General features: G+C 41.8%; 1 protein-coding gene across 4 annotated transcripts in view; it reads left to right on the top strand.

The window, feature by feature from the left end:
• The window catches only part of SASH1 (SAM and SH3 domain containing 1), a 189,136-nt gene that overhangs the window by 66,886 nt on the left and 94,685 nt on the right, over positions 1 to 27,565 (top strand). For all 4 annotated transcript variants that reach the window (XM_044917637.1, XM_044917636.1, XM_021693636.2 and 1 more), the window contains exons 3-4: positions 16,747 to 16,797; positions 16,910 to 16,959. In XM_044917637.1, the coding sequence (XP_044773572.1) occupies positions 16,747 to 16,797; positions 16,910 to 16,959 (101 nt within the window). The remainder of the gene's footprint in view (positions 1 to 16,746; positions 16,798 to 16,909; positions 16,960 to 27,565) is intronic.

Below are 27,565 nucleotides of genomic sequence, written 5' to 3'. Positions count from 1 at the left end.
TGGTCCTTGGATGTAGATCTGCCCACGTGGGGGAGGCCTCGTGGTTTGGATTGACTAGAGAGGCTCAGGTCTTCAGTAGGAAGTTTAAGTCTGGGCAAGCAGCAGGTGATGGGGGTCTTCAGGGCAGCCCCAGGAAAATGAGAGCAGCCTGAATTGGGATGTGTATCTATTGTTAGATCTGTGAGCAGGTGGACAGGACTCCGTTGCCAGACTGACCATGGGTGGGGCAGAAACCCTGTCTTGGGAGAAGACTGGGATTATTGTACGGTTATCAGAACAAAGCTTTGAGAGGGAAGACAACAGCAAAGCAAAAACACACGGGAACAGGCTAAGGAGTAGGGAAGGAGGATGGGGACTCAGAAAACTAGAGGTGGCCTGGTCCTCAGCACTGGGGCACTGACCGGAAGAGCCAATAGATGCTAGCATAGCAATTAAGAGTATGTATCCTGGAATCAAAGAGACTCTGCACCTTCTAGCATGTGGTCTTGGGGAAGATACTTAGTCTCTGTGCCTCAGTCTCCTTGTTGGTCACATAGAAATAGTAAAACGTCCTACTTTATGAGGTTTTTTAAAAGATGAAATGAAATAATATATGTAAAGTGCCTTAGAATGGTATGTGGCATCAAGTAGCATTTGATAAACATCGTCAGTGATGGCAGTGAAGATGATGATGGTAATCATGTTGATGATGATGAATCAGAAAGTACCGAAGAAGTGCCTGCTCCTCAAGGAGGAATCGGCCCCAGAACATGTACTCAGTTTATAGGTGGTGATCCAGTGACTTCCAGAAGAGATGGGAAATGGGATGCAGGGTGAGAACTAGCCTCGTGGCCTTGGTGAGCACTTGGTAAATACTTGGTGTTAAAGGGGTGTATTGACCAGGTAGCCGCAAGGAGTTTGTTACTGTTCTTTCTATAGTTATTTGATGATACGTTGGTGTGGATAATTGAGTCAGTCAGTTCAATTTTTAAAATATGAACCATTTGAATATAATTATTTCAAAGAGGATTTTTAAGAAAATAAGTATATGCTTTTATGTATTGCCAGCCCACTCTGTTCAGTTTTTCCGCTGGTTGACTGCTATGGATAAGCAGGGACAAATGGCAGCCTCTGTGATCCTTAACAAAACCCTTGACACGTGTGGTGGAAGATATATATAGAACTTAACATGGTTTCTGTCTTTGTTTTGCCTTACTGCTCAACACACTCTCTTTCTCTTGCTTTGTGGATCAAATTATAACAGTGTCAGAACCCAGGGATTAAAAACATAACAAAAGTTTTAATTCAATCGATAAATGTGTATTGATTTCCCATTATGTGCAGGGTATTAAGCTTTCTGTGCTATGGCCTCTCTACTCCAGTCTCCTCTGCCACCTTTCGTTCATTTATTCACCCAGCAAATATTTATTATGGGGTTATTTAATCTTTGCCAGGCACTTTGCAAGGTCTTGGGTTTCGACGGAGCCACCTCAGTGATGATACCGTATCATTACTGGGATTGCATCTTCTTTTTAAGAGATCTGTCTGTAACATTCAAGACTCTTACTCTGTTGATTCTCAAGGTAGAAGTCATGGCTCTAGGTTCATTCCAGCCTTTTTAGAGGGACTTGTAGTAGTCAGGGACACAGCCCTTCTCTACAGTTTCCCAGGCAATTGGTCGTCGTATTTGGACTCACTCCTTTTTTTTTGTGCTGCTCCGGATGCTAAGAAAGGGCCATCCATCTGTTTTCTGCTCTTTGAGACCAGGTCCTGATAATGTTTCCTGTTTGCACTCTTCTGAAGTTTTTGTTTGCTTTTCCTGCGGAAAAATTGTTATCTGCTAGGGGAAAATTGGCTTACTATTTGTGAACATGCACATTTTTTGGGCATATAATATGTATCATCTTATACGAAGTAACCATTTTCTCATTAGCAACCTGATGATATTTATGTGATTGAGGCTAGTTAACAGATGACAAGAAGATACTTCCAATTCTTTCTTTTTGTGCTACAGAAAAGGAGAATTTGACAGGGCGGTTTAAGAAAGAGGGAAAGTAAAGCAAAATTTCTGTGAGGAAAATTCTAAATTGACATTTTTGAAACCTTAGCAGTATAATGCAGTTTAAAACAATAAAGTACTGGGTGCCTGGGTGGCTCAGTCATTAAGTGTCTTGCCTTCTGCTCAGGTCATGATCCCAGGGTCCTGGGATCGAGCCCCGCATCGAGCCCCGCATCGGGCTCCCTGCTCAGCGGGAAGCCGGCTTCTCCCTCTCCCACTCCCCCTGCTTGTGTTCCCTCTCTCACTGTGTCTCTCTCTCTGTCAAATAAATAAAATCTTTAAAAAACAACAACAACAACAATAAAGTACTGTGATATGTATGTGTTGAATAATGTATCTTTAAATGACAAATGCTCCACAAAGGTCTGTTTGTAGAAAAGAAATTGGTCAGCATGTGTGATTAATAAAAAAATCCATATAGGGGCATCTGGATGGCACAGTTGGTTAAGTGTCCAACCGTTGGTTTCAGCTCAGGCCAGCTTCACAGGGTCCTGGGATTGAGCCCTGTATGGGGCTCCACATTCAGTGTGGAGTCTGCTTGAGATTCTCTCTCTCCCTCTCCCCCTCCCACTCATGCTCTCTCTCAAATAAATAAATCTTTTTAAAAAAATCCATATACATCGCTTATGCTTTGAATATTCTACATCCCCATTATGGTATAGAATCTTGATAGTGTGCCATGTATATGTCTAAAGTTTGAACCAAGTCTGACTCTAGGTCTATAACTTTAGGAAAAAACACATTTTAAAGAGAAACATTTTTGTTTTGCTTTCTGATTGTAAAAGTAGTACATATAAATTGTAGAGAAATAAGAAAATAGAGAAGGTCCTGAAAAAGAAAATAAAGATTATGCTTAAGCCTCCCACCCCCACCTCAGATATAACCACATTTTGGCTTATTTCTTCCCAGACTTTTGTTTGTGCATATATATTCATTCAACAGATATTGAGTACCCCTAAGTGCCAGGCACTCTGCTGGGTACTGGGGATACACCAGGGGACAATATATACAAAATTTCCTGCTCCGGTGGAGTTTACATTCTGTATATATACACTTATGTACCCAAATATTAGGATCAAGCTGTATGCACAGTACACCTGATTATATTCCTCAGCCTTCTATAAGGAACACCCTTACCTTATTAACTATTCTTTAGTATTGTGATTTTTAATGAGTACATACCCTTTTTATCTTGTGAATGTTCCATAGTTTATTTATCCCCCAATTTGAGCTATTTAGGTGTTCTTCACTTTTTTGTTATTCTAAAAGTAAATGACCATGAACATCTTTAAATGTAAATCTTCACTTTGATGACTTACTTCCTTAGGGTAGATTATTAGATATGAGTGTAGCAGGTTGGAAAGTAGGAACATTTTAAAGACTCCACAGGAGCACTGTTAAATTCTCATCTGAAAATATTATATAATTTGCACTTCTACTAGCAGCATATCTGTGGTCCTTTTTTAAATTTATGCTTCCCAGTATTTATTATCAAGAGAAAGAAAACTTTACCAATCCAGTTGGTGAAAAGTAGTTTCATAGTGTTTTAAATTGTATTTCTTTGATCATTTCTAAGAACACACATATTATTATATCTTTCTGTGACTCATCTCTTAAAAGTTATTTTTTCCAATCTAAAATAGTTTTTCATCTCATCTCTTAAAAGTTTTTCATCTCATCTCTTAAAAGTTATTTTTTCCAATCTAAAATAGTTTTTCTTATTTATTTATCAGCACACTTTACATATCGAGCCATTTAGTCCATTATTATGTATGTGGCAACTTTTTCCCTTGTTGGAGAATATACACTTTTTCCAACTTCTCCACCAACCAAATTACGAGAAGGGAAATGAAGGGGAGGTCCTCCTCTTGATATGAACGAGACGTTGGATTTTAAGCCAGAATCTCCCTTCCTAGCCACAGAAGCAATGGCTCCGGTCCTAGGATAGCAGTACCTACAAGCAGTAATGCCCAAGAAATACTGTTAGTTCTACAGACAAAGCTGTCTTTAGTGCCATGCAGGATGCAAGTAGGCATGTGCGCATGGGGAGTAGTTAACTCTGTACTGGCTAAATGGTATCCCACCTTGCCCCCTCCACCACTGTAGCAATCATGGTGCATGTGGATTTAATTAGTTTCCAAAAAATGAGAGCCATTTATCGACATATATCTAAGCATACATATAGATACATTTTCAGGTTGTAGAAAGAAGAAGTTGGGTCTCTTAGTTGTGAGCAAGTGAATGAGATCCCAGCAAAGAGCTGCTGTTCTGAACAGGGAGACAGATTTATGTTTAAAACTATGCAACTAGGTAATAATTTTGATCAATGAAGTATGTTTGCTATAGTCGTGATTAAAGAAACAGATAAATCACAGTTATTTCAACATGGCACTTTGGCCACTCAATAAATCGGTATTTTAAATTTCATTTGCTTTTGAACTAAGTTCAATAATTTATAGAGTAAGTCATTCAAAGATTAATGCTCAAAAGGGAGGAAAATCACTGTACAGGAAAAGAAACATATCATTTATGTATATTACATTGAGACTTGGTCTGCCTGTGTTTCCATTATAAACCTGACTTTTCCAGCATTTATAATACAGCAATAAAAAAGTTTGCCCAGGGCTAGAATTTGGTATTTGTCTCGACTTTCTGATACTCCAATTTTTATTTTATCCTTCTTTCTCAAATACTGTGACCTCCATCCTGCGTTTTTAGATGTTTACATCATTAGGTAACACTATTAATTCCAAAAGCTCATTTACTTTAGAAGTACAAATTTGTGGCTCATGATTTCAGAATGCACTGGATTGTGTTTAATTCTGAGGCTTTTCAGGATGGTATAAAACTTATAAAGGTGGTTTGAAAATACAATTCAAAGAGTGAAAAAGAAGGATAGTTCAATGTCATGATAGCACCTTTTGATTTAATAGCTACAAAGACAATAATAATGCTTTAAATCATGACAAAATGTGACCCAGTCTATTATTCATTTAAATTTGGCATCCTCCAGTTTGATCAGGGTACATAATTTTTTTTTTTTTTTGTAAAATCCATATTCAGACACCCAATCTGCTTACTAATCAGTTCAGATGTTATTTATATGATAATATGGAGCTTTTGGTTTTTTATATTCTCAGTTATGTGTTTTTCTTATTTGGCCATGAGCTCCTGAAGGTCAGTGCCTATTCTTTATACTCTTGGTACCCAGCATGTCAACTAAGTACAGAGTGGACACTTAGGAAATATTGGTCCAGTAGATGAATACGTGAACGTTTGTTCAGTTACAGGCTGTCGGATTTGTCGGCAATGTACTAGCTTTTGAAGATTATCCATTCCAAAACATTTGAGTCATTAGGTCATTTCCCCATAAAAATGTAATGTAAGAGGTAAATGATCCCACAGAAGCTTACTTAACTTCCCACAGTTACACTCCAGAACAAGTAATACAATCACTGTAATCGGACAGAGGTCTGAACCAGTTTCTGAAAGAACCCCCATCCCAGCCTCAGATGGTCCCATGGTCCCGCTCAAGCAATAATGTAGATTTTACATATTGTAAATAATTTGTTCTCTTGTTGGTCACCTAGCTGTACTGCTCCCTGCCCCCCCTTTTTTAAATGTTAAACGCATCCCTTTCTTTGTACTTTAAAATCGTTCATCTTGGTTATTGCTTCCTAGAGCACTAAAGATGAGTCATACCAGGTTTAGGTGTGACTCCGGATCTATTGATCCCTTCTACCTTCAGATCACTGAATCCCAGCATAGAGACCCTTCGGAGCAGCCTTGTCGGGGGCAGAAATTCTGAAAGGGCTTCAGCATCACTTGGAAACTGGGTAGAAATGTGAATTAGTGGGCCCACTCCAGAAGGACCGAATCTGAAGCTGGAGAGAGGCCAGCAATCTTTGTTGAATCAGCCATCCAGGTGACTATGGTGTAGTAGGTGTTCAAGGCCTACTGGAGCGTGCGTGGTCCCAGATGGCATCTTAATATTCGAGTCCTTTGGGCGGTGAGCTCAGTGGTGGTGTGTGCCCTAGCAGCCAGATGCCCAGTACTCTGCTGCTGTTCGTCACATTCAAGGGGCCTTGGAGCTGTCAGAAGAGTTTGGTTTAAGGTTCAGACATGGTGGTGGGGCACCGGGACCCTCGGGCCCCGTGTAGCCAAGCTGGGCTTCAGGATGGCATTGGATACGCAAGGCTGCACATTAGAACGTTGTCAGTATTTTGTAATACCTAATAGGAAAAATTTCAACTGGATTTGAAATCTGTTACATTTTCATAAGAAATTTCACTACGACGTAAAATAAAGTGCTGTTAGCTCCTTGAACTAGGAATTGCTGTATTTCAGTGGTTATAAAAATAGCTAAGACAATATTTTTTAAAGATTTTATTTATTTGCGCGAGAGAGACAGTGAGAGAGAGCACGAGTGGGGAGGAGAGGGAGAAGCAGGCTCCCCGAGAGCAGAAAGCCCGATGTGGGGCTCCATCCCAGGACCCTGGGATCATGACCTGAGTCGAAGGCAGATGCTTAACCGACTGAGCGCCCCCAGGTGCCCCGCTAAGACAATTTTTTTAAATCACTTTGTTGTGTGAATAAAATTCCTTGTTAGTAATCACTACCCATAGCATTAAAAGCTCATCATTAAGAGTTTCTAGCTAATGTAGTTTATAGTCATTTCAAGTATATAACCTAAATTTTTAAAAAGTTATTTTCAAGTAAGGAAGCGTAAGGTTCTTATTTTAAAAATGAAAAAGATTTTATTTGGAAGTTTTCTACTAATTGAATATTTACTATTTTCACAAATACTCTGATTTAATTTTCTTTATAATTCTTATATATCACTTACAACTGTAGTAGATGTTTTTCCACCCGATGGTCCCAGTATGCGGGGTGCTGCACTTGTCCCTGTGCCCTGTGGGAGATGGCCCGGGGCGGCCATCTGCCCTCCCTCGGAAGCCCTCCACGTATTTGCATTTTCCTCCCCTTCTTACAGCAGCCCTGCTTCTTCCAGTTGATCCTGTTCATCTGATCCCCTTTCCAGATCCCACTCTAGTGAAAGTTCTCCTGGTTTTCATTATCTCTCAGAAAATGTGGAATGCAGAGCTGAGCACAGCTATTCAGATGTCATCCGCCTGGTGCCAGAAAGAAGGAATGTTATAGGACCTGTGATTTGGACATTGAGTGCAAATGATTCCCATGAGGGACTTTAGAAATCACTAGAATTTAAGCTCCCTGAAGGCAGTGACTCTCCTTTTCATTGTTTTATCCTTGACCAGAACAGTGCTTACTTAGCACATAGTATGTCCTCATTGAATAGTTGTAAAATTAAGGAATGGTTAGATGAAAGAGGTGGGAAGAGACAGAAAGTGGAAGTAGTGCTCCCATGTAGTTGGGTCTGTTGACTTTTGTGTCATCATGCCCGTCAATTCCAGTCAGTGACCAGTTGTACTCAGAAGACCATTTGGTGAGTGTGGATCACTCCACACTCTGTTGTCCCAACAGTGAGGTTGGATGGACTCATGGGTGGTGATACCATCCAGAGTGGCCCATGGTCGTGGTATCCACCCCTGGGATACGTATGCAGGGCCCATTTGTTAGTGTCCATAAACCAAGTCCCACTAGTAAAATGAACAATTGAATTATACAACTTGTTAGATTTTTTTTTTTTTAAGATTTTATTTATTTATTTGACAGAGAGACAGCAAGAGAGGGAACATAAGCGGTGGGGAGTGGGAGAGGGAGAAGCAGGCTTCCTGCCGAGCAGGGAGCCCGATGCGGGGCTCGATCCCAGGACCCTGAGATCATGACCTGAGCCGAAGGCAGACGCTTAACGACTGAGCCACCCAGGCGCCTGTTAGATTCTTTTTTAAAGGATAATTAAAATGCCTTTACTGACACTGTGCTTTTTAATATTTACATTTAGATGACATGACACTCTTGTGTTAGTTTTTGTTCATAGTAGAAGATGCATTCTTAAAACATGACTCATCTTCTGGAATGAACCTTTGTTACGGTTTGGTCTTATTCCTATCTTGGTGTAGTATGCTTGGTAGGTCGTTATGTACTCAACAGTGTTAAAGTTGAGCCTAAAGGATGTGATACATTGTTGCCTAAGACAGCTTAAAAGTTAAAAGAAGCATACTACCGGGGCACCTGGGTGGCTCAGTCATTAAGCATCTGCCTTCGGCTCAGGTCATGATCTCAGGGTCCTGGGATCGAGCCCCGCATCGGGCTCCCTGCTCGGCAGGGAGTCTGCTTCTCCCCCTGACCCTCCCCCCTCTCATGTGCTCTCTCTCTCTCAAATAAATAAATAAAATCTTTAAAAAAAAAAAAAAAAGAGGGCGCCTGGGTGGCTCAGTTGGTTAAGCGACTGCCTTCGGCTCAGGTCATGATCCCGGAGTTCCGGGATCGAGTCCCGCATCGGGCTCCCTGCTCAGCGGGGAGTCTGCTTCTCCCTCTGGCCCTCCCCCTCTCATGTGCTCTCTCTCTCTCTCTCTCTCAAAAAAAAAAAAAAAAAGAGTGCTACTCTGGACACTTTTAGATTCAAATTCTTCCTGAATTTATTTATTTATTTATTTATTTATTTTTTAAAGATTTTTATTTATTTATTTGAGAGAGAGAATGAGATAGAGCATGAGAGTGGGGAGGGTCAGAGGGAGAAGCAGGCTCCCCGCTGAGCAGGGAGCCCGATGCGGGACTCGATCCTGGGACTCCGGGATCATGACCTGAGCCGAAGGCAGTTGCTTTAACCAACTGAGCCACCCAGGCGCCCCAAATTCTTCCTGAATTTAACCAATTCATCTTACTTTTACTGACTTCCCTGTGTTTTCCCACAGTTGTGCTTCAAGATGGGAAAACTCATCCTACTGTCTCCTCAGACTGAGTTCTGCTCCTGTGCTGGGCACTCCCATGACTCCTTTCAGTTAGGTAGGGGAGTGGACAAGCTTCCTCGGTTTTCAGTAGGGGATCCCGGGACTACCTCTAGCATTAAAGGTTGAAGCCCTTTTGGGGCAAAAGGAGCTCTGCAGGGACATTGCTCCTGATGTTGGTCACTGTCATATACCGTCCTTTCTGCCAGAAGCCAGAGGAGAAATTCTCTCTTCTGGGAATAGCCGTGTGTCTTGTGAATACCTCAAAACATGAAAGTATGGACGATGTCAGTCTTGTAACTGAGCATGTTTCTGTCTTTGCTTTAAATGTCAGGAAACTTAGCCCAAAATGTGTGGTCCATCTCTAGTGTAGGATCCCATCGTCTGCATTTCTTAACGAACCTAATTCCTGGACCAATTTTACCATATAATCTTGATTTCCCTCACTTCGTGTCATTTCGTTAGCTAGCTTCATCTTATGTAATGTTGAACTTAAGTTTTGTAAGCTATCTTAAATCATTTTTTTTAAATGGTGTAGTTTAAATAAATATGTAGTGAATACTTGCATAACATAGACTAATACAGCAAGAAGATTTAATAATTTTACCACAGCGTATTAATGGCCAGGTGGAAATGGCCACTTTTGGTTTCTTATCAGTATTTCTCAAAATTTACTCACCTGTTCGTTATGGATGGCTTTTAAGGTTGAAGTTAGTGGAATAGCATTCAACTGTGAAAACTTTTTTCTTTGGAAACTTTCTTCTTTGATGTGGGGGGAGAGAGTACTTTTCCATTCACTTTCACTCATTAGAATCAATTTCATATGCCAGGCCATGAGCTTATGGGTGCCTGAAAAATGGCTAACATTTCCTGTTTCACGTGTGAATGATTTGGGTGAAACCAGTCATTAAAATGTGAAAAGGGGGGCACCTGGGTGGCCCAGTTGTTAAGCATCTGCCTTTGGCTCAGGTCATGGTCCCAGGGTCCTGGGATCGAGTCCCACATCGGGCTCCCTGCTCCGCGGGAAGCCTGCTTCTCCCTCTCCCACTCCCCCCGCTTATGTTCCTGCTCTCACTATGTCTCTCTCTGTCCAAGAAATAAATAAAATCTTTAAAAAAAAAAATAAATAAATAAAATGTGAAAAGGTACAGGGTTGGAGCTAGAACTCCCAGGCCAGTGCAGATTTTATCCTAAAAGTGGCTAAACACCCCAACATTTTCTTTTTAAGTTCTTACAGATCTAAGTTGTAGATCTTTTTGAAAATACTTGCCTAATTACTTTTACTTACCCATGGAACTCTGCACCCCCAAAGTAAATCTGAAATCAAAGCGTGAAATACATGTCCCTAGACAGTGAAGTTGCAAACAAAAATTAATAGAAGAGTCAGAATTACTGGCAAAGTAATCCATTTTAAAGAAATGAAACAAATCGATGCCCATCAAGCACTTCCCTCATGCAGAGCCTGGTCATCCTTGACGGGAAGGACCCATGTGCACTTCACTGTTGTCTCTTCAAATGGGGCCTGGCACATAAGAAGCACTGAATAGATTTTGTTGGACCGCATGTGTGTGTCTGTGGGTACAGTGAATCCCTGTTAAGAAGGCATTTGCTGTCTAGGTGAGGGAGTAAGATACAGATAAGAGAGAAGAGTTGCTACACATAGATATACCTAGTAAATAAGCCATGTAGCTCGTTCCTGTTATGACTGAACTCAGGCTTATCATTTAAGGCATGGTCGGGCAGAGAAGGTGTAATGGAAGGTGGGTTTGAAGTTGGATCTAAAGGATGACTTGGAAGGATGGACAGGAAGAAGAAGGACATCCAATTTTCTATGAGGAAAAGTGAAATACGGGGACAGCATGCTCGAAGGGGACCCAGCACCTATTCTCTAAGAAGAGGGTGTCCAGGGGCGCCTGGGTGGCTCAGTCGTTAAGCGTCTGCCTTCGGCTTAGGTCATGATCCCAGAGTCCTGGGATCGGGTCCCACATCGGGCTCCCTGCTCGGCAGGAAGCCTGCTTCTCCCTCTCCCACTCCCCCTGCTTGTGTGTTCCTGCTCTCGCTGTCTCTCTCTCTGTCAAATAAATAAATCTTTAAAAAAAAAAAAAAAAAAAGAGGGTGTCCATTAGGCCAGCTGGCAGAAGGGCTTCTTTTTCAGAAATGTGGATTTTATCCACATCAGTATTGTGTTTCTAGAATTTTGGAAAGATTTTGGAACAGAGAAAATGATACAAATAACAAAGCCGTTAGCTTCTCAAACTAAAATGAGCATACAGAATACCTGGAGATCTTGGTAAAATGCAGATTTTGATTCTGGTCTGGGGTGAGGCCCGAACCTGCCTTTCGAAGAAGCTTCCAGGTGATTCTAATGCTCATGTTGCATGAACCACAGAAAGCAAGGACAGAGTACTTTTTTTTTTTAAGATTTTATTTATTTATTCATGAGAGACAGAGAGAGAGAGGCAGAGGGAGAGGCAGAGGCGGAGGGAGAAGCAGGTTCCCCATGGAACAGGGAGCCCGATGCGGGACTTGATCCCAGGACCCTGGGCTCATGACCTAAGCCAAAGGCAGATGCTTAACCGACTGAGCCACCTAGGTGCCCAGGACAGAGTACTATTTTAAGAAGATTTGTTAGTAGTGATTGGATTGGACCCGGCTTCATCTAAGTAGGGACTGCAAGTCTAAGAGGAACCTAAAGATCACCAAATGGTCCATTTCTTTTCATTGCCATTGCAAAACCAAGCAAAGTAAAAACTGAGATCTAAAGGTCTTACTATAGTGGGGACAGGGTTGGAACTCCCACTCAGTACCTTCTGCTCCACTCTAGGGGGGTAGGCAGGCGTCTGGGAGGTCAAGGACCGCAGAGAAGCTGATGCCTGGGAGAATGGAATGGGTGGCTGGACACAAGAAGCCTTGTCAACAGAGAAGCAACAGTCCCTGGTAGCTGATTTGTTGGGGAGTGAGGGAACTCTGAAGAAAGTGTTGAGGTTTACATCCTGGTACAAGGAACAGATGCCCCACTGCATGCCAGAAGGGAGAAGAAGTCAGGCAAGAGGGGAGCATACTTTGCCAATTGGGAGACACCGCCACTTCATAGTCTTCTTGTAAAGTGATCAATATCACATGAGTTTTAAAATCTATCACAGGCAGCAACTTTCCCCAGCCATTTAGAGCCTGTTTCCTCCATTAATTGAACACATCAGTGATGGGATGTGTACTTTACTCGTAGGCTGAGTGTTGCCAGGCATGCGGTCCTCTGGCCTTTCCATCACCTCCTTCCTGTGCCCAGTGTGGAGGAGGAGAGCTTGGCGCTGAGCTGAGCTGATAGGCGCCTGATGGTTTTCCTCTCTGCTTTTGGATTAAGAGAGGGATTTATCCCACCTGCTTTTCCAGCCTTGAAGTGCATTTGGCTTTGAGCACTGGCAGCATTAAGGGAAGGAGAAGTGTGGATTTCCACAAGAAGGTGGAAACAAAGTTGGAGTGTGGACAAGGGCGTGATATTTGTTTTCCAGGACCTTATTCTGCCCCAAGTGGGTTTTTGACTGGTGTTTTACACCACATGCCAGAGCCTTAGTTTTATATTTGACCCAGGCCCTGTTAGTGTGACTGTAGACATGCTTGTGCGTACACCCGTGTGCACACACGTGCACAAGCAGGTGGAAGCGCACGTGTGTTCCCGTGTTTTGGTTTTGGCAAACTCCTGATTTCATCTGGAAAATTTGTTCTTTTTTTGCTTCTGTGTTAGACATCATAAACTTTGAAGGAATTACTATTTCCAAAATTGTCCCAAGTGACAGGAAATGAATTAGAGGTTTCCCTCCACCCAGTAATTTTTTGTCATCTGATGCCTTAAAAAAAAAAAAAAAAAAAAAATATGTATATGGAACTACAGTTCTGTTGTCTCTCTCTGTCAAAATATGTGAGATGATTTCTAAAATCATTATGGACCTTCACTATTAATCAGAAAAATGCAGGCATAGTTTTCTATGATACTCATTACTAAAATTTTTAATATCTCAAGAAATTATTTTAATATAGAGCATGACCTAATTTGAGAAATTTAAGTTTCAGTATTTCTTAAGAAGTTTCTATGTTTAGTTGTTGGGATACAACTAAAATTATTACCAGTTTTAATTTTTTGAAACTTTTGTAACATTCTTTAGAAATATCTAAAAGCAATGTATGTTTGACAAATGTGTTAAAAATTGAGTAATAGTGGCCTTTGCAGACATAACCATTGGCGTGTAAGGAATCTTTGAGATGTTTATTTTTTTCTTTTAAAGATTTTATTTACTTATATATAGAGAGAGAGCACAAGCAGGGGGAGGGGCAGACAGAGGGAGAAGCAGACTCCCTGCTGAGCAAGGGCCACCCCGCCCTCCAATGTGGGACTGGATCCCAGGACCATGGGATCATGAGCTGAGCCAAAGGCAGACGTTTAACCGACTGAGCCACCCAGGCATCCCAGAGATGTTTTCTCACACATTTATGAACATGTAGATAATTTTACAACATGTAAGATCTGAAGATTGTACTTTTAAGCTGATCTTATATTAGAAAAAAATAATGAAGGTAATGCAAAATTACGTGCTCTTAAAAAAAGTAAGCATAGGTAATTGCTATTAACATTTAGTGTATATCCTCTCTAACTTTTCCTTTTGCATGCACACATGCATACATGAACATATGTTGAGCTATATTTATAACTTGGTTTAGTTTCCAGTGTAATACTTCATTAAGTTAGGGAGATTTCCTTAAGCATTTGTAGTGCACAAACTCACTACAGGTTTGTAATGTTTAATGATTTTTGACATTCTTTTTTAAAATTTTATTTATTTATTTTATTTTATTTTATTTTATTTATTTTTTAACTAGGCTTCACACCCAGTGTGGAGGCCAGTGCAGGGTTTGAACTCACGACCCTGAGATCAGGACCTGAGCTGATATCAAGTCAGATGCTTAACCGACTGAGCCACCTAGGTGCCCCAATATTTGTCATTCTTACCCCTGAATCTGTGAATAGAAAAAAATGCTTATTGGTTGGTGTGACTAAGTTTGGGATGACTTGTTACACAGCAGTAGTAACTGCATCGGTAGCACGTGTTATTAAGGAGAATCTTATTTCTCAGTGATCATCTCTTTCCATAATGTGTCCAGAAGACACAATTTTTAGTATTTCCATCAACACGATTACTTCCAAATCAGGAGTTAGATTGTGGACCATCAGTTGTTCCCCAAATAAAGTTGTTTGAAACTGGGCAATCAGGTTGTCAATTCTTACTCAGCTAAATTTAACTCTTATTTGCAATGTTGCATTTCTCAGGTTTGATGGTTAAAGGAACAAATTTTAGTACATTATACATCAAACTATACCCCTAACCAATTTCCTAAAAAGTCCCCCAAACACAGTCTATAATTAGTAAGAGACTAACGTGAAGCTGAATTGTTCAGCATGTTACTTCCTGGTCATCAAACATTTAATGTGATTGTTAACAAACACCTGCTTTGTATGCGGGGAAAGGCACATTTTGCATAATGTACCATAAATGTTATGTTTATGATATGGAGTAACAAATGATGCACTCAGTAAATAAAATTTATTAGAAAAAATGTAGATAAAAACATGCAGTAAAAGAAAGTAATTTCCTATCGTAGACTATTACCTAGTAAAGTAGAGACTTAGAGCTTGAAGAACAGTTAAGAATGGAGGAGGGAGGAGAGTTAATCAGTCATTTTTTTCCTTGATGGTTATGGAAGGACATGGGCTGGAGTTGGGTGTTAAAGGGACTATTTCAGAGAAAAATTCAGAGGAAGTAATGTAGTTCTGTTATCTTTCTGAGGTTCCCACCCTGACTCTGAACAGGAAGATTTAGGATGAAAAACTGCAAACTATACCTTTGCTTACTTCCTGCTGTTTAAGTTTTTTTTTTTTTTAAAGATTGTTTTATTTATTTATTAGAGAGAGAGCATGAGATGAGGGAAGGTCAGAGGGAGAAGCAGACTCCCCGCCGAGCACGGACTCCAGGATTATGACCTGAGCCAAAGGCAGTCACTTAACCAACTGAGCCACCCAGGCGCCCTAAGTTTATAAATTTCTCTATGTGATGCTAAGAGGTTAGGTATCAGGGCATCTTGACTGGTCTCTTAAGTACAAGGAACCTCCCAAATACGTGTCTCACATGTTGATTACACCTGAGTCTGATGTCATACCAATTGGACTTGGAATGTAACTCGAACAATTCCATATGTTGCTTTGTAAAAATGGTGTATCAAGTCTGGGACAGAAATCTAAATTTGTCCATTATGAACAGAGGTGGAAATAAAAACCAGGAGGATGTTAAGCGAAGAGAAGTTCTATGAGTCTTTACACCACTCTGGTTATTTTTTCATAACAAATAAGGCCCTGGGACTAGGGTTGAGTGAGTTTCCAATCCATTAAAGTATTTTTCTTTTTTGATCTACTTGTCCAAAATAATCCTGTTCTTAGATTACTCACCCAGCACATTCATTTTATAGTTGATATATGTACTGGATTCCCATTACTTATTTACATTTATAAATGTAGTCTGAGTTATACTCATTTTAATGTTTCATTGCTAAGTTTTTAAAATATTGGCCTAGTTTTGTAATCATGCTAGTAATAAAATAGGCAGCTTTAATACATTGAACAGTTAAATGAGAATTCCTAACTTGAGATGATCTGATCCCACATCCTGAATGTCAGCTGAGACTAACAAAACCATCTTCATATGGTGCATGTGCAGACCTGAAGAATGTAACAGTTCTTAAGAACACGATAGGATTATTGGGAAACTCATGATTAACCTGATATTTCAAACTTGTATTCTTAGTGATAACTCACTCCTTCCTCTAAAACTGCCTGTCAGCCTGCATATGATGTAATCAGCTGGGGACCACCCTGGATTGTACACCACACTTTGATGAGGACCTCCACTTTAGCATCTATTTGGATTTAGAATTATTCTCTACTTGTGAAAAATACCAGTGTCATACTCTGTGCTGTGTTCACTAGTGTGGCTCTTATTTTCCCATAGTATATTCTAGCACTTCTAATAGTGCAATTTCCTATTTTGCTGCCAATGCTTATTTCAATATATTATTTTCATATAGGTCACTGGTTTACCTCTCTTTCTCTCTCTCTCTTTTTTACCAAAGGGGAAATGGAGTTTTTAACTATAAAATGGTTTTATCTCTAAAATGATTCCTTTCTTTATGACTTGATGATTTTTGATAATGTCATGCATTTATTTCATCTATTAACTGGATGCTGAGAGTTGTTTTTTAAATTTCCAGCTGGGCCAATTCATTTGTATTTATAGGAGCATGGTGATTTCTAGGGTTGCACAATAATATCAAGTGAGCTTTCCACCTTCCTAAAGACACTTACACCTAGCCCTGCGTTATGAAATACTCTGAGTACATTTAGAATTTAAAAATCAGATTGGAACTCCAATATTATTGAAAAGGAACACAACGGGATCCGCATAAGTTCTGTCTCCCAGTGAGGGTCGAATCACATCCAGAGAATTATTTCACCATTAACTGTCTATGCCCTTCAGTTGGATTGTGCTTTTTTCTTCTGCAGTAACATTGTAAGCAGTGTCAAGCAGTGAAGTTTGGGAAGCAGTTCCATTTTAAGACCAGAGTTCTCATTTTGAAAGCACTTCAGTTTTTCCAGAAAAATCTGTTTATCTCCACCATCTCCTCCCACTGTATTCTAGTGTTTCCCAAATCGCCCCATCTCTGCTTACATATCTGTTTGTCTTTCTGGTGTATGCCACGCTGGGAAGTCTCATCAAACCCGCATCTGTTCTCTTTTAGGAGAAACCTGATGCCAGCCCCACGTCACTTCAGCTGCGGTCCCAGATCGAAGTAAGCACAATGACTTTAATCATCTATTTTTGCTTCTGCCTTTTTTTTTTTTTTTTTTTAAGTGATATTCTGTACAAATGAGAGCCTGCTGCTCTGTGCCTCTTTCTCCTAGGAGTCGCTTGGCTTCTGCAGCGCCGTGTCAACACCAGAAGTGGAGAGAAAGTAAGTCTCCTTCCTACTGCCCGGGATCAGAATTTCTAAGGAGGTCCATCCTGGTGAAAGTCGAATGGGTGATCATGTTATGTCTGTGCTGTGGAGCATGATGTCATTTTCCTTGCATGGTGTGTGTGTGTGTGTGTGTTTGTACATACATGTAGGTGGATAAGAGTGGTTTGTAATTCAGTTGGTGAAGACTAAGGATTCCGCAAGAGTTACTGGTTTCACACTGCTTATTCTGAGTGAGCCCTAAATAAATATCTGGAAATGAGCATAGAGAAAGGAAAAGGACAGGTCCACCAAGATGGGTTTTCTTCTTTTAAAATAATTTCTGATACAGGGTGAAAGTCATAAAGAAGCAAGGTACAAAAATACAATATATTCCAGAATAAAACAATGTAAAACAACAACAACAAAAAAAACCCTCCTCTCTGCGTTTGGCTTTGGTGGGTGCCCTTAAAACAAAAATAAATGCTTGTGACAAGATGGTAAATGCTTACTTACTTTTCCTGTTAAAGGTGGTATTTTTGCTTCTTTGTCCTGACTTGGGCCCTGTAATCTTTACTCTCATGGAAGATAATTCTATGTTATATCTTATATCTGCAGTGTGTTTTTTTAGGCAACTTTAAAAAATCAAAATGAAAACAAAGCAAATGGGTTTTCTTTTGTTTTCTACAACCTTTTCCTTTTTTTTTTTTTTTTTTAAAGATTTATTTTTTTGACAGAGAGAGACATAGCGAGAGCAGGAACACAAGCAAGGGGGAGTGGGAGAGGGAGGAGCAGGCTTCCCGCAGAGCAGGGAGCCTGATGTGGGGCTCGATCCCAGGACCCTGAGATCATGACCTGAGCCGAAGGCAGACGCTTAACGACTGAGCCACCCAGGTGCCCTCCATTTTTTTTTTATTCCATCATAATTACCCTAGAATGTTCTATTTATGGTCTTCGAGGTAAAGAAATTTTAAGAAAGTCCTCATCTTTAAACAGACACTTCCTTTGGCACGGAGCCGCTTACACTGTTTGGTGCCAAGAGAAGCATAGAAGTGGTTTAGGAATAAGGTATTTCTGGAATGAAAAGAGCGCGTTGGGAGAGCGTGTGTGTGCTTTACAGCACAGCTCTGCCTAATCCATCCACGTGTGTGTGCTGCTCGCCGGGAGGCAGCGTCAAGGAGGGAAGACTGCTTTGCCAAGGCTTCGGTTCTCAAGTGGTGGAGCCGATTTGGTTCAGGACTGAGGAACACTGGGGGTGGCGAGCCAAAAGCAAACCAAGGCCATTGCCCATTCAAGGTTAGAGAATACATGCTCAATTACTGTGTCTCTCCTTTGTCTTCGTTTCATGTAAGCTCCTAGCAGCTTAGTGGTGTGGAGGCTGAAGGAACTCAGAGATGGGAGTTGACATTGATTTGGAAATTTAAGGTACTGTGGCAATAAATTGAGTTGAGTGTGGGCAGAAGCCTGGAGTTAATGGACTGGAGGTTCTTCTGACCTAGTTTGCTACCTATTTGGCATGATTCAGGCTGAGAACTCAGGTGTTCTTCAGAATCTGAGTCCTTTGGGAAACAAGAAATGTTTGCCTTTTCTCCTAAGAGGAAGTGACTCACCAAATTTGTACTAACCTTAGTTAGGCTGGGTATTTCTTCTCCCCACCCCAATTGTGGGTAGTCATTCTTTCCGTGTTTATATCCTTCACTTAGTGAAATGTGGCGTAGCTCTTGTGGCCAAGAGGGAGACTCTCAGCCTCCTCTGAGGTTAACAAAAAATTTGAACACACACAACACACAGTGCTGTTGACAGCCTCAACCTCTCCATGTATAAATCTGCCATTTTGCTTCTGTTCTTTTAAGTGGTTTACTTGAACTTGGATGTTTCTAAGTAACCTAAGAGTTGTAATCCATTTTGTCCTGTATTTCCTTATTAATGCTTTTTGAGAATTATGGTACTCTTGTTTTTCTTATTTTTAAAATAACTTTTGAAAAATGTTAAACTTACAGCAAAGTTGCAAGAGTTATGCAGCGAACCTCTATATAACTTAGACTTAGCAGTTTGCACACTCTTATTCTCCCTCCTGGAAACACACACGCACACATATAATATTGTTAATTACTATTATTGCAGAACGATTGGAGAGTAAGTTACAAACTCTGTGACTCTCACTTCTCAATACCTCAGCATGTATCTCCTAAGGACAAGGACCTTCTCTTACAGAACTCCACAGTATAATTACCAAATAGGAATTTTAATAGTGATTTTCCTAATGTACAGTTCATGTTTGAGTTTCTCTGCCGCAGTAGTGTTTCTTACAGAACTTTTTTTTTCAACCCAACACTTAAAAAAATGACTCATCACATTCACATGTCCTCTCTCTTGTCATATTTAATCTGAAAGGATTTCTTGGCCTTTCTTTGTCTTTTATGATACTGATGGGTTTTTTAAGAGGGTAGGCTAGTTGTTTTGTGAGATATTCCTCTATCTGGGTTTCTTCTTAGGATTCGGGTAATGCATTTTTGATGTTGTGTTCTTTCCGGGGCACTGCATCATCATGTTAATCTGTCCCGTTGGTGGTAACTAATTTTGATCATATGATTGTGGTGATGTCCGTCAGCTTTCTTCTGAGAAGTTAGAATTTTCCCTTTGCAATTAGTAAATATTCTGTGGGGAGATGATCTGAGACTACGTAAATGTCTTGTTCCTCATCAGACTTTTACCTGATGGTTTTAGATTTAATGACTGTCACCTAAATCAGTTTTTACAGTGATGGTTACAAAATGATGATACTTACTCTTAAATTGATAATTCCTTTGGATTAAACCTTCCAAAATGTTTGTTTTCTTTCTTTCTTCTTCCTTTTTTTTTTTTAAATAAGATGGACACTCTAGATCAGATTATAATCTGAGGAGTTTTATTTATATTGAATTATTTGTATTTTTGTACTTGAGAATGCGATTACTTTGAAATGCAGAATCCTGCTATTCTTCAGATCAAAATGCTTGCTGGTAGTTTTGTAAGACCCGGAACATGACCTGGCAAACCAGTTGGTTGTGTCTGGTTAGTGTCCGCCAAGTATCTGCCAACCAAAATATCCTTCTGAGTCAGCAGTGTTGTTTTATGGGCAGAAGTTTTCGTCTGCTGTCAAAAGGCAAGAGAACTCAGACAAAAGTCGGCAAATCCTGTGGAAGCCAAGCCCGCCCTTAGAGCAGAGGCCTAGATGGCAGGAGCAAAGTGGGAGTCCAGTGATTGTCCCTCGTGGTTCCTGCTATCCAGATCCACAGCTCCTTCCCCACCACTACCCCCTCTTAAGAGTGTCAGGGGCCTCAGCACATCTTCCTCCCTCCCTTCTCCCCCAGTTAAAACCTGAGCTAAGGAAGGTGTTAATTATAATGCAAATACCCGATTTCTAAGAAATACATCATCTCTCCCAGTGGTATTTACCATTTCACTGGGTTTAAAGTCTTGAGTTCAAAAGGATTATAGCTCTGACCACCCCCCCCCCCAAGAGACCAAGGGGGTGGATCTTTTGTGGGGTGACAAGCAGTGAGAATATATGTAACATCTGCAGCTGGAACCTCAGGCAGATGGGCCGATCGGCTGTACTTGGCCGGCAGATGTGTGAGAACCGCAGGACAGGTGCATCTGTCCATACACAGAACAGACCTGCCACCGCCAGTCTGACAAAGGTTCTGTTGGTCCTTATTTTCTTACGTTCTATCTGGTCTGTCTATGCTTTCACCGGAAATATAATAAAAATGCTAAGGGAGCTTTCATTTGCACCTCTTCTATTTCTATCTGTTTACATTGCCTGTCGATGAGACAATCTACTTTATTACACCAATCTTAGATTTGTGTCCACTGGCTAAAAAGCTGAACATCAGTTAAATTTTTTGTTACTTACCAATTAGTTTCAAGAATATCTAGAGAGCAAGACTTTTTTGCTGGGAAAATTCCATGTATGTATGTATGTATGTATATATGCATTTGGCACACAGAGCGCGTGCACACACAAGCAGGGGGAGTGTCAGAGAGAGAGGAAGAAGCAGGGAGCCTGATGTGGGGCTTGATCCCACATGATCCCAGGTTATGGGATCATGACCTGAGTGGAAGGCAGACACCCAACCGACTGAGCCACCCAGGCGCCCGAAAATTCTTTATAACCGTTATCTATTGGGATTGCATTCAGCTACAAATAACAGAAAACATGACCTATAGTGGCATAAAAAAAAAAAAAAGTGTTCATTTGATACCTCCTCATTCCACTGGGATGTCTAGAGGCTGGCACTGAGGCTCACCTGAGCCTTCAGGAACCCAGATTGTATTGTTCGTTGTTGTTATCCTCCTGGTTTTAAAGTGGCCTCTGCATCTTCCAGGTGGGAAGGAGAAACAGGGTGAAGAAGGTCAAAGGGCAAAAAGCCACAGGCACATCCTTTAAAAAGCTTTCCTAGAAACCCTGTCCAACACATACATTCCAGTTTGTCTCACTCATTTCTTCAAGCCGCAGCTGTTCACTGAGCACCGGCTTTGTGTGCCGGACCCCATTCGGGGACTGGGATGTATGATGAGCTGATATGAGCTGCATCAGCACGGAGGGAGATGTCATAGAAAACATTCATATGCTTTCAATGGTGCTATGGAGAAAAATAAAGCAAAGAAAGTGAGTCCCAAATTGGGGCACTTGGCCACCATTGCCATAGGAGAGCTTGGAGGGATGAGTGTTTTCCGCTGACTACTTTATTGCCCTGAACAAAATGTGTGTCTTAAGGAAGGAGGGAGACGAGACATTGGGCAGGAAACTAGCACTATTTTCCACAATAATCTTTTATTTGTACGTGTGTATCTGAAACAGAGTAATCTGAAAATTAGCTAGCTGTCTAATAAATAAACTATGTGTCAAGATGATTTAGATTCACCTTTCAGGGAAGCCAACTGTAGGGGAGCCCATCTGGTTATTATTTCTAAGTGTGTATCTAGATTGGAAGTAGCCTTAATAGGGTTGGTTCTGCAAATTGGAAAAGAAAAAGCAGGAAATTGCAGGTAACGTTTATTGAGTGCTGAGTGTGGGCCAGGAACTGACCCAAGTACTTAACATTGACTCAATTAATACTCACATCATCCCTGTGAGGTTTGCTATGATATTATTCCCATTGGAAAATGCAGAAACTGAGGCACAGAGAGGTTAATAAGTTGCTCAAGGCTACACAGCTAATTAAGTGGCAGAGCCCAGATTTTATCCCAGTTGAGAACCCATGCTCCTACCGTTAAGCTAGAATTCCAAAGTACTTATAATTGTATTGCTTATGCAGGTAGAGAGGTCAGGGGCATATTGAGTTCATTAGCATTATATGAATAGCATCAGTTAAAACCTACACTCCAGTAGTCCTCTTGGAGGTAGGGGCAAGCTTTACTTGCATTCAGATCTAAGTTGTGTCTCATTTATTTATAGAGGCAGGAAGGTCCAAAATAAATCTCAAAACTTCACCGTTGCCAGTATTTATAGGCTCTTTTCTACTAAGTCTTTCACCAGAGTTGAAAATTCACTGATTTAGTTTCACTTTCTTTCATTACCTATGACTGCACTTGAACTATTTTATGGTGAAAAAGTTCAAAAATATATCGCATGATGGAAGAGGGAGATAAATCAAAGGAGGGCAAGCCAATAGAGCAGTGCTCTGTGGTCGAGAAATGGATGGAATCTGGTTTACAAATGTTCTCTGCAGGCATTTACTCCGTCTGGACCCTGCTTCCCTCTCGGATTTGTTTCGTCTGGCAAGCTGATACTAAATACTCTTTTGATGGCGTCAGCTCTCCTTTTCTCCCCCTCCAAAATCCCTGCTTCACCTCCTCCTTCGCCTTTGCCTTCAGGGAAGTAGCCCTGCTTGTGTTGCTGTGTCCCGGTTGCTCGCTCTCTCCTGCTCCTCTCTGGCTCCCTTGCATCTCCGATCTTGCCTTCCTGCCCCTCACAGTCGGCCTCTGCCTGCCTGTCCACCGACCTCATCTTTTGACCTGCTCTCCAGGCAGGATGCAGCTCCTGTGATTGCTCAGACGGGCTGTGTGCTCCCACGGCATGCTGAGCCTCTGAAATTGTTGCTCCTTTGGGGGGGGTGCCCCATCCCCCACTGTCACCATCCTCCCCACGCCCCTTATCTGGGCAAACCCCATCAAACTTAGAAATCCAGCCCTGGTCTTGGCTCCTCCCAGAAGTCTTCCCTGATTCACAGAGTTGGGGTACAGTGTCCTGCTACTGTTACAGTGGACCGCGGTCACAGGTGCGTGTGTGTGTGTGCGCGCGTGCGTGCATGTGACCTTCCACTGTGAACCTGGGTCTTTCACAAATGTGCTTCATTCTTCTCCATCCCATTGAAGGTTTCTTGCCATCCTCAAAAACCATAGTTTGACTTCTGCTGCCCCAGTTACTGAACTTGGCCCCCACAGCCTGACTCCTGTCTCCTTCATTCTTGCTGAAATGCTCTCTGAGGTCAGTGCTGCAACAATAACCAACTCAGAGGGCCCTCCCGACTCTCAGATCCTTGTTGCGTTTGGCACGGCTGCCTTTCCCGCGGGTCCCACTTCTCTCTTCGCCCTTGGTTTGGTGCCTATGACGTGGCAGCTTCTAGTGTCTCCTCACTGGATGCCCACTCTTGGCAGTTCCCTTTTTTCTGCTGATTTCTTACCATCAGTGGTCCCCTGGGGCTTTCTGCCCAGCCTAAAAGCTCTCCCCAGGTACCCACACCCAGGGTTTTGATCTCTTGTGTCTCAAGATCTCAAATCCACATCTGTCCCTCTGCCCCGTTTCCCGATCTGGTGACGTGCCCGTTGCCACGACTTACGGGCTGCCTGCTAATTCCTGTTGCTGTTACCCCCGCTGCACGTTCTTACAGCAGAATTCCTCACTCCCTCTTTACCCTTCTTTCCTTCTCTGACAACCTGCTCTTTGATCATATGTTCCCCTTCTGTCCTTGGGACCACTTTTCTGCTCTTCAGACAGCCTGGACATCATTATCTCCTGCTTTTCTTTCGTGATTCCAAAACCTTAATCACGAAATCCTGTTGCTTCTACTTCTTCTTTTTCTTTTTTTTTTTTTTTTAAGATTTTATTTATATATTTGAGAAAGAGAGAGAGCATGAGCAAGGGGGAAGGGACAGAGGGAGAGGGAGAAGCAGGCTCCCAGGGAGCCCCACGCAGGGCTCGATCCCAGGACCTGGGATCATGACCTGAGCCAAAGGCAGGTGCTTAACTGAATGAGCCACCCAGGCACCTGCTTCTACTTCTATAACCTTTCCTGTGTTTCCCACTTTTTTACCTTCACTACTGCAAGCGATACCTTTAATGCTGTTTTCATGAACTAGAAAAGTGCATTCAGGAAATGACCCTCAGATCGGTCTCCATAAAGTACAATTAGGCCACTGTGCAGTGAGGGGATGCTGAGATCTCCCCAGTGGCATCTATAAGTTAGGGCTCTCCATGTTTGCACTCTGATCAGAATCCCCACAGTCCAGCCCTGGCCCAGTGTTACCACCACATCTCCCACCCCCGGCCCCACTGCCTCCTGGGCTGTTTGGAGCTCTTGCCTTGAAAGCATCTCCTTTCTTTAGGTCCTCTTTTAAGAACTGCTTTTCCATGGATGCTTTCTCAGCCCCTTCCCTGGCTGTAATCTTTTCACCTTTTGGAATCCAGTAGCATCTGGCACGGATCTGATGTCTCAATGTATTGTAACAGGTATCATCATCATAACAATGCTTATTGGGTTACTTCTATTATTGGACACCGTACTGATCACTTTTACTGTATTTTGTCATTTAATTTTTCATGGACTCATTGAAATGTGTACTATTTTTGAGATTAATTGGCTTGCCTAAGGTCCCAGAACTGGAGACAAAAAACCTTATCCAGTCTGAATGCCATGACAGCCTTGGCGGGGGGGTTAAGATGCCCTGCCTGATACCAGACTCTCTGGGTTCAAATCCAGGCTGTTTCTTACCAGCGCTACAGCTCTTGGCAAGTTACGCAGTCTCTGTGTCTGCAGTTTCCACAACTGTAAAACGAGGGTGATCAGTACAGTGCATACCTCACTTACTAAGCTATCCAGCACCTACTGAGTGCTCAGTAATCTTGTCTGCCATCTATCTCGTCTGGCCCAAATTCATGCCCTTGCCTGTGGCTCTCACTTTGTATACTTCCCTAATCCCACCAGGCCCAGCAGGATCGTGAGTTCCAGGAGGCTAAGAGCTCACGTTCTTCTCTCTTTGAATTTTCTCCAGTGTCCAGAAGAGTTGTTTGCACAGAGCAAGTGCTAATTAAGTATATGCATTGAAATCATTGATAGCTTCAGTTCTTTGAAAGAAGGTTGAAACTGGACTGTCCCCAAGACTGGCATCCCAGAAGACGTACTTTGGTCTCACCTGTCCCCCAGCACGCACCAGTCTCTCCTTCAACCCGTAGCAGTGGAATAAGAAGCAAGTGCTTTCTACTGGTGAATATTAACATTAAAAAGACACCCGTTAAAACATTTTAAAAACATATAGTGCAGAGAACAGTAGCTTCCACAAATCTATTTCTAGGGCCTGCTCCCCTTTCCCCCAGTTCCATTCTGTAATCTTGTTCAAGTCTCCTCACATTTTTCCTCTGTTAAATAGAAATGACAGAACACATACTACCTCCAGATAAAGGTACAACATCATGGATTGCACACAAGATAGTTTTTTTTTTTTTTTAAATCCTTAAAAAATTCAAAACTTGCAGTTTTGTTGGGAAAGTACATTTATTTTATTTTCTTTTTGGTAACAGGTTCATTGAGATCTAATTCACATACCAGGAACTAGAAGGTATTATGCTAAGCGAAATAAGTCAATCAGAGGAAGATGATTATCATGATTTCACTCATATGTGGGATTTAAGAAACAAAACAGAGGATCATAGGGGAAGGGAGGGAAAAATAAAAGAAGATGAAATCAGAGAGACAAACCATAAGAGACTCTTAATCATAGGAAACAAACAGGGTTGCTGGCGAGGAGGGGTGTTGGGGGATGGGGTAACTGGGTGATGGACATTAGGAGGGCACGTGATATAATGAGCACTAGGGTGTTATATGCAACTGATGAATCACTGAAGTCTACTTGTAATAGTAATACACTATATGTTAATTAATTGAGTTTAAATAAAAATAATTCACATATCATACAACTCACCCATTAAAAGTATGTAATTCAGCGGGTTTTTAAAAAAAAATTGTTTATTTAGAGAGGGAGAGAGAAAGAAAGAGGGGTGGGAGGGGTAGAGAGAGAAAGAGAATCTCAAGCAGACTCCCCACTGAGCACAGAGCCCGACATGGGGCTCCATCTCACAACCCCGAGGTCATGACCTGAGCTGAAATTAAGAGTCAGATGCTTAACCGACCGAGCCAGCCAGGCGCCCCAAAGACTTGTATGTGTTTTAAGTGACTAGCTTATTTCACTTAGCATAATGTTCCCAAGGCTCATCCATGTTGATTCCTTTTTGTTGTATGAATATGCCACATTTGGTTATCTGTTTATTGATTGGTGGACACTTAGGGCTGTGCTGACTTTTTGGCTATTATGAACAATGTTGCTGTGAACATTTGTATACAGGTTGACGTGTGGTGATCTGTTTAGTTGTTTTTAAATCTGCTTTAGTGAGATACAGTGTCCATGCCGTGTAAGTCACCTATGGAAAGCACACAACAAGGTGTGTAGCATATTCACGGAATTGTGCCACCACCACCAGAGTCAATTTTAGAACCTTTCATCACCCCAAAAATAAGCCTTTTAGCTGTCACTCCTCCATCTCCTGATGACTCCTGTTCCCTAAGCAATCACTAATTTCTGTCTCTATAGAATCACCTCTTCTGGACATTTCATAGAAATAGAGGGGAAGTGCAGTTTTGAAAGAAAATTGGTTTGTTATGGCTCAATTAAGAGTAGAACTTCGAATCCAGTTCTTGGTAACTTTGTCTCCAGCCTCCTTGAAATGTGTAAGACATTCTTCTCCTTTTAGTAAGTCTGTTTCCTACTGGGGACCTCTGCCCTCTTCCTCAACGAGAACGTCTCTCATTCCTGAAGACTGGGTTGGAGGAGAAGGGCTCAGGCTCTATCCCTTGTGGACGTCCCCGAAAACAGGGTCTGCTGTCTGTGGTTCTGTGTACTTCTGCGTGACAAGGTGGGGCTCTCTCTGCTCATTCTCATTTGTAGAAGTAAGCACTAGAAACCCGCAGGCTGTGCAGTTACGAATCCTCCTTTGGAACAGACTAGATTCACTGAGAATTGCTGATGAGGTCTGCAAGTTTGCTGGGAAATCCAGGTCAAGCTGTGTCCCCTGGAGCTGAGATGAATGCATCCTGTTTCCACATCCTGTTTGTGGCAGGGCTGTGGGCTGGGGAGGGGAATGCCAGATCTTTCCCAGGGGGGACGTACATTTGTGCACTGGGATGAGGAAGCCACACAAAGTTGTGTCCTTCAGAGTAGCTCACAAGTTGGTTCTGCCCTGTTGAGGTGGATGTGTCCTTGCTGGGTGCTCATTGTCCTCCCAGGAGAAGGAGGCGGGCGCTTGTGGCTTGTGAGCACAGAGCCACGAAGGGAACCAGAGCCCACTTGGACTGCCATTGTTTGA

The sequence above is a fragment of the Neomonachus schauinslandi genome, chromosome 8, assembly GCF_002201575.2.
Source record: "Neomonachus schauinslandi chromosome 8, ASM220157v2, whole genome shotgun sequence".
NCBI lineage: Eukaryota > Metazoa > Chordata > Mammalia > Carnivora > Phocidae > Neomonachus > Neomonachus schauinslandi.
The sequence above is the reverse complement of the archived record's forward strand: the minus strand, read 5'-3'. Positions and strand labels throughout refer to the sequence as shown.